General features: G+C 34.8%; 1 protein-coding gene across 1 annotated transcript; it reads right to left on the bottom strand.

Annotated features, from left to right (window-relative positions):
* Window positions 1-652: 652 nt before the first annotated feature.
* LOC110099529 (haloacid dehalogenase-like hydrolase domain-containing protein Sgpp) lies at window positions 653-6418 on the bottom strand. The gene is made up of 5 exons (XM_020826720.2): window positions 6285-6418; window positions 2186-2297; window positions 1947-2101; window positions 1272-1533; window positions 653-938 (listed from the first exon to the last, which is right to left on the bottom strand). The coding sequence occupies exons 1-5, from the start codon at window positions 6329-6331 to the stop codon at window positions 768-770; spliced, it is 747 nt and encodes a 248-aa protein (XP_020682379.1). The 5' UTR covers window positions 6332-6418; the 3' UTR covers window positions 653-767.
* Between the last annotated feature and the right edge of the window lie 470 nt (window positions 6419-6888).

Consider the following 6888-nt stretch of genomic DNA (forward strand, 5'->3'; position numbering starts at 1 on the left):
TACAGATTTGAGATTACATTTTAGTGAATATTTCATGATGTTTTTTAAATTGTAAAAAAAAATATTATTTCATTTTAATATTTTATCTTCTTAACAATTATAAATAATTTATTTTAAAAAGCATATATCATGATTTTAAATAATTCTTAATTAAAAATATGAGAGGCTATCCACACAATTCCTCATAATTTAGTATGAAGTGTATTTAAGGGACATTAAATAATATAAGTATTAGTTTTTAAATCTAATAATGATTTATAATACAATAAAGAGACAAGATAATTAAAAAAAAAATGAATGGCCAATATTTGCTATGGGTGGAAACTCATGCCCCTTCTATAATAGTAGTATAGATATATTGAAAACTTGAAATATCATATTTTGTTTCTTACAAACAAAATATGTGGCCATTAAATAAGAGAATTTGGTGAAAGATTGATAATATGATTTGTTTCTATGCCATCAAAGTTTTTTTATGATTAATATTCAGGTTCCGTTTGGGGTAACTTTCTTTATGCTTTTTTAAATAACTTTTTAGTGTAATTTTTGTATTAAAAAATAGCTTCAAGAAACAATAAGAAAGCCGTCCCAAATGATACCTCAATAGCTCACCAGGCAGCACAAGATAATAACTCCCAAACAATCAATTGAGTAGTAATAAAATGGCTTAATCTCTTAGCATATATTGTTTTTTCATGTAAAAGCCAAATGCTTCTTATTTATCTTCTATTTTGAGCTAATTCAGGTGAGCAAAGCGTTCATTCCTTTTAAGGGGATTTCTCAATCTCCTCCAATGCTGCCCAAAGCTTTGGGTTTTCATAATCTTTAATGAGCAACGATGCTCCAGCATCCATCAGCAACTTCTCTGGATTTCTTGTAGTCAAACCAACCACAGGCATCCCAGCAGCCACACCAGCTTCAATCCCTGACACTGAATCCTGCACAAGTGTGGTGGAGTTTTAGTTCAGAGAATTTGTGCAAATTAGACTTGGTTTGGGACGGCTTTTTTTCTGCTTTTTAAAACAGTTTCTTAGTACAAACGTTTAATTTTTTATACTAGAAAGCCACTTTAAAAAACAAAAAGAAAGTCATCCCAAACAAAGCCTTAGCCTTCGTTTGGGGCGGTTTTTTTTTTTTGCTGCTTCTTAAAGCAGCTTTTTAATACAAAAATTAAAAATTTTGTACAAGAAAACTGCTTTAAGAAGCAATAAAAAAACACCCCAAACGAAGCCTTAATCTAAAATCTGTAATGAATAAGACAATAAGCCAACCTCAAAGATAACTGTGTGTTCAGGCGATGCATTGAGCTCCTTAAGAGCTCTCAAATAAGGATCTGGGAATGGTTTGGCCCTCTCACACTCACTTCCAACAACTAGAACATGAAAGAAGTCTGTAAGTCCAAGAATCGAGATCATAAGTTCAGCATTAGGTCTTGGAGCATTAGTCACTGCTGCGCGTTTCAATCCGCGATCTTTGACCCATTTACATAATTTATGAAGTCCACTTACAGCCTTTAACCACTGTGGAACAAGACTGCATGCTCTTCAAATATGTTAGAATTAATGAAATAATTAAGCAAAAGAGAATGAAATGATTGACTCCAAATTTAAGGGTGCCAAAGCCTCAATCATGCAGTTGTAATTTGTTAAAAAAATTAAGTGTAAATTTTCTATATTATATAATCACATAGGGATTTTCTCAATTCTAAAAGGGGGTGAGACTCATCCCTAGAATTTATTATTTTGTGCGGAGTCCGATTGTCGTCTGAAGACCAATAAAAGTACGCCACGTCACCTTCAAAATATACCGAGCTCGGTACCGAGTGTAACCAAATGGTTCTCCCTTCCGGTGTCCGCACAGAATAATCTCTCCATCCCCATACCCTCTATGATGTGGTTAGAATCATACTTCGTTTTGGCGAGTTATAAGAGAAGTTGCAAGGTCACCTTCGAAACATTGCTTCCTTGTCATCCAAGAACTTTGCGGCTTTGTCGGGGTCCCAATCTGGAAATAAGGTTTTCCCAATATCATCGTTGTGCTTGCCACTGATCTTCTCAACAAAGTCATCCTCTGTGATGGGAACCCCATTATTGTAGCCTACCTGTTAAAAGCAGTTTGATAAGTGTTCAAAAGTGTGTTCCAGAAGCAATTATAAATAGGAGGAGCCTCAATAATTAAACCAAACCTCAAGAAGCAATTCACGAAAGGCATGGAAATGAATAGGATCTGAATCGCACAGTGTGCCATCAATATCAAACAGTACTGCTTCAAGTGGAGCAAGCTCAGATAAAGATTTTCTGCATCAAATATGTTGCTAAAATGTCAGAGATGCGATGGGAAAAATTGCTTGCATTATCAACTAAGCACAATGGAAAGTAAATTTCGTGCATATCACCTCACTGTTTTACTTTGTAATTTTATTGAGAGAAATACGTTGAAGAAATGAAATTTTATTAGTAGCCAATTACTCACCATTAATTTGCTATATGTGACTATTCAAACCAAAATGTTTAACATTTTTTTTTGGGTCAATCTACAAACAGCAAGAAATCAATATACAGTTTTTTTTCCCAGCTATCAAAGAGTCTCAATCAAAATATGAATTGTACAAAACTATTTGAATTTTTCAGCTTTAAAGGACTTTTCAATCAAAGTTCAACAGTTTTCCATTGGAAAAATCATTTTTATCTTCTTGAATTCAATCACAGTTTTGTTGTGACTGATTTTCTTAAAAGCTATACTTTGATATTATAATTGATTTTTTTTTGTATAGCTTCTTATAGACTGAAAATAGTGTATATACAATGTATCAATATCAAGATTATGCAACCTTTAAACCTGAAACTATAACTAAGGTCATTTTTTAATCAGAAAAAGGACAGATGATCATGTAAACATCATAAGAACAGTTTGGCATATCTTATTTGGTCAAAAACATCACCTACTTCTATCTTCTATGTTCCCATTTCCTTGCAGCATGATGTAGCTCATCATATTTGCTCCTCCTCATTGAACATCAAATTCTTGGTAAAAACATCAAAGTTTTGAGCAAAACTGAAAAAATTCAGAGCAATTTTGCATGCCAATCAGCCTCAAAGTTTTCTAGCAGTAATGGGAAAAATAAACTATAAAGTGGGTGCCAATAACGTCTCATTAACCTCCACATATTAGCTTAAGGTTTGGGCTCAAATTATCTAATCCTAGTATGTCAAACAACAGCACAAATTTTCCCTGTTCCAGCAATATAAAAAGCCAAGAAAGAGTAACTAGATAGTGAGTAATGCATCAATTCTTGTGACTACAAATTTTATAATCAACTTCAGAGCCAGTTCATATAAGCTTTTTAATACGAATAATGAGTTTTGGCCATTTGTAGAAGCATAAAAATGCCTCCAAAGTTGCACCCTCACGTCTCGATCTGATACCAAAAGCTAAAACTAAACTACAATGCCATTACAACATATTTTTCGTCTCAAATGGCATTACATACATTATCTACTTATGGCACCTTTTTAGTAACGTCAATATTAGGGTGCAACCAGTGCAACAAGTATCTTCTGTTGTAGGTTATTCAACAAATAGGTTGTTCACAAATTTGAGCCTTTGAGCTTTCAGATCCACCTTTTCCCTGGCCTCTCTAATATTGTTATTTGCAAAGAAAACAAATTATAGTAGATTTTGTCCTGCCACATCAGTTTTGATTTTTGAAAGTTTTTTAAACTGATAATCATCAGATTAAAGCAAAGTTTTTATTTTTAGATTCAGTTTCGATTTCATTCCTCATCGCTAAAAGTTTTTGAAACAAAAAATCTGCATATTACAGAACTTTGCTTTCTTACATTTCTTTGAAACAATTAAAAACTAAAAAAAAAAAAAATTCTCAAGAGCGTTTAAAACAGAACATCTAAAAAAATAGTTGAATTAGATAAAGGTTACCTTCAAATTGAAGCAAAGATTGAAGGCTTTAATCAAACCGAAGGCTTTAATCAAACCGAAGGCTTTAATCAAACCGAAGGCTTTAATCAAACCGAAGGCTTTAATCAAACCGAAGGCTTTAATCAAACCGAAGGCTTTAATCAAACCGAAGGCTTTAATCAAACCGAAGGCTGCAAAGAATGGCAACCTCTTCAAACCACCGAGAAGAGTGCCAAGAAGAAGATGAGAGCTAAGACGCGGACGAAGAAGAAGGTTATGGCTGCCGCGAAGTGCGAAGCCGAAGGTAAAGAAGGGCGAAGACAAAGGCTGGAGTAGGCAAACGCGATTTGCGAATCGTTCGTCTTTCAAACTTCGGGAGTCGAGATGGGCAGAGAGTCACAAAATTACTTAAAGTAGGGTAAAATTTATTTTTGAGGGGGGTCAAATTTACAAAAGTATCTCTCTAATGCATTAAAAAAAAAATTTAGGGTGGGCATTTGCCCACCCTGAGGTGAACTAGGATCCGCCCTTGTCTACACGACATAGTGCCAGAATTTACAAAGAATCAGTTCCTTAGACACCTGCTCTTGTGTCAAATACACCGCACTAAGTAAACTTATAGCTGAAATGTCGTTGATCAAAGCAGCTAAGCAGTTCAAAGTTACAACAACCTCAAATGTATCTAATAAAGATTACCTCCTCCACTTAAGTTCTATTCCAAATAAGGAAGACAAAAATATATGAAAGTTTTTTTTTTATGTTTGTTTTTTAAATCCACGCAAGGCAAAAATTTGTCAACCTAGAATCTAAGTAATTATTTCATTTGCCAACACCAACAAACCAACAAATGTAATATATAACAAGTCGGTTGGCTTTGTTAAGTAGATTTTAAAGAAACATTTACCACAAATCAGAAATTTTGTGAAAGCACAGCAATCAACATATAAGCACATCATTTGTTCATAATAAAGGAATTGAGTGGGCATCCTGTTAACCTTCGTGTATTATCCAAAACAAAAAAAATTTAAAACACCTATTGAAGCCATACCCACCGCTTGCTACAGTGTCCGTAGCCCTACGATTCGGCGCCACTTCAGACCGATTGCACGTTGGTTGCATTAATAAAACGAAGACGAAGCCTTCTTCGTTCGTATTCGCCTCTTCTCCTTCCCACACACAAGAGAGTCAATACGTTCCTTAGTGGCATCATATCCTTGAGATATGAATCAATAGGGCACAAAGCCCTCTGTTAGCTTAAGATGGATTCAAACCCCCTTAGGTCTATAAGGTACCCTTGGACGAAGCAACCCATGGCTGCCAACAAGGATCCTTCAGTCAGGTTGGGCCGACTACCTCCTCTAACTAAGTAGACCAGGGACCAGGGATCTTAATCGGGTCCATCATTCATTCCCCCATCATCCATTTTAAGTGCTAGATAATGAAATTCCCAATTTTAAATATCACATTTTCAAATACCCTAAGCCCATGATGTTATTATATGCCAGATAACATGTATTTCTGCGTATCTGATCAACGACTAGCCTTAATTGAAAGTTCTCACTCGGTATAGGGAGGGGTAATTAACTATAGGGGCTTGCACCTATGGGAAACCAGAACTCAGATCATAAAGTCCTCACAAAATGAGGGTGAAATCTCTGGGTAATGTCTTATCTACAATCCCATCTGCCTTCCCAAAATTTACCTCGGAACTTAATTTCGTTAAAACTCCCCTAAAATAAAAGCAGTGGCTGAGGCTGGGGCCGAATTTTCAGAGCCCACACATCCAAAGCAGACCCATAATTAAGCTATAGCTTTGGGTATTATGCTTCAATTAATCTTTAAGTGAAATAATTCTATTAACTTTTTTGCTGGCGTGCATATCCTCATTATACCTACAATATTTCTTTCACAACAGCATGGAACATTAGCATGATCAGGATCATAAAAACCTCTCTATCTCCTATAAAGCACGACTTTGAAAATGTGGAAATCAAGGCACCCTAGATAACAATGGAGCCCTCATGCCATCAGTGATGGCCGAAGGACATTCGGGACAATTATAATAAGAATAAGTCTCTTCGGACATGCAACAATCACTAAGCATAACACTCCATAATGCTGATCCAAAGAGAATAGCCAGTGCCAAGCAAAACATTCTTTATCTCCATATCAAAGCTATGCTCCCATTATCACAAAATCCAATCTTTGCTTCTCAAGCACGAATCATATACCATCGAATACCATAAAAAAAAACAAGTTTTTTTCATCGTTTACCTTCTTCCATGGCATTGACGAAGCGATGAAAAAAAAAAATGACAGCAACTAAACGTAATCGATCAATTTCAGAGATATATGAGTCCCGACGTTACCTCTCCGATGTGTGACCGTTGGTTGAGATCGACATCTCTCTTCCCATTGAGGAAAAACGGAGAAGGCGAGATGATTTATGAGAGCGAAAAGAGAAGAAGTTCAATCGCAAGGAAGGATGGACATTCTCGGAAATCCTACGTTAAACAAACAAGCCTTAATGAGCTATAAATAAGCTCTACTTCTAGATGTTCAATAACTTAACAAACAAGTTCTCGAGCCTCCTAACAAACAATTATATCGAGCATGTTTGTGAACATATTTAGCGATTTTTTTTAAATTATCAAACAAGCAAGTTCATGAACATATCTAACGAGTATTCTTAAGCTATAAATGAGCAAGCTCATGAACATATATAACTAAATTTTTTGAGCTACCAAATGGACTCATTCACGAACAAGTGATCTATGATTCATCTTATATTTATTCATGAACATTTTAAACAAACAATCTAGTAAACATGGACAAATGTGAAATGTCTCTTTTTCATGAACAAATTCATTCTATTGAAAGTATAAAATATAACTAAATTAAATTTATAATAAAAGCAGTTGTCTATGTAAAATGAAAATAAGATTAATCTATATGAATATATTTTCAAATGAA

The sequence above is a fragment of the Dendrobium catenatum genome, unplaced genomic scaffold (assembly GCF_001605985.2).
Source record: "Dendrobium catenatum unplaced genomic scaffold, ASM160598v2 original_scaffold_62511, whole genome shotgun sequence".
NCBI classification, from domain to species: Eukaryota; Viridiplantae; Streptophyta; class Magnoliopsida; order Asparagales; family Orchidaceae; genus Dendrobium; species Dendrobium catenatum.

Excerpts from the sequence above, each read along its gene's own strand:
- LOC110099529 (XM_020826720.2), bottom strand. The coding sequence starts at position 6,331 with ATGGGAAGAGAGATGTCGATCTCAACCAACGGTCACACATCGGAGAG. Across the intron at positions 2,298-6,284 it reads AACGGTCACACATCGGAGAG|AAAATCTTTATCTGAGCTTG; the intron begins GTAACGTCGGGA and ends TATTTGATGCAG. Across the intron at positions 2,102-2,185 it reads TTCGTGAATTGCTTCTTGAG|GTAGGCTACAATAATGGGGT; the intron begins GTTTGGTTTAAT and ends TGCTTTTAACAG.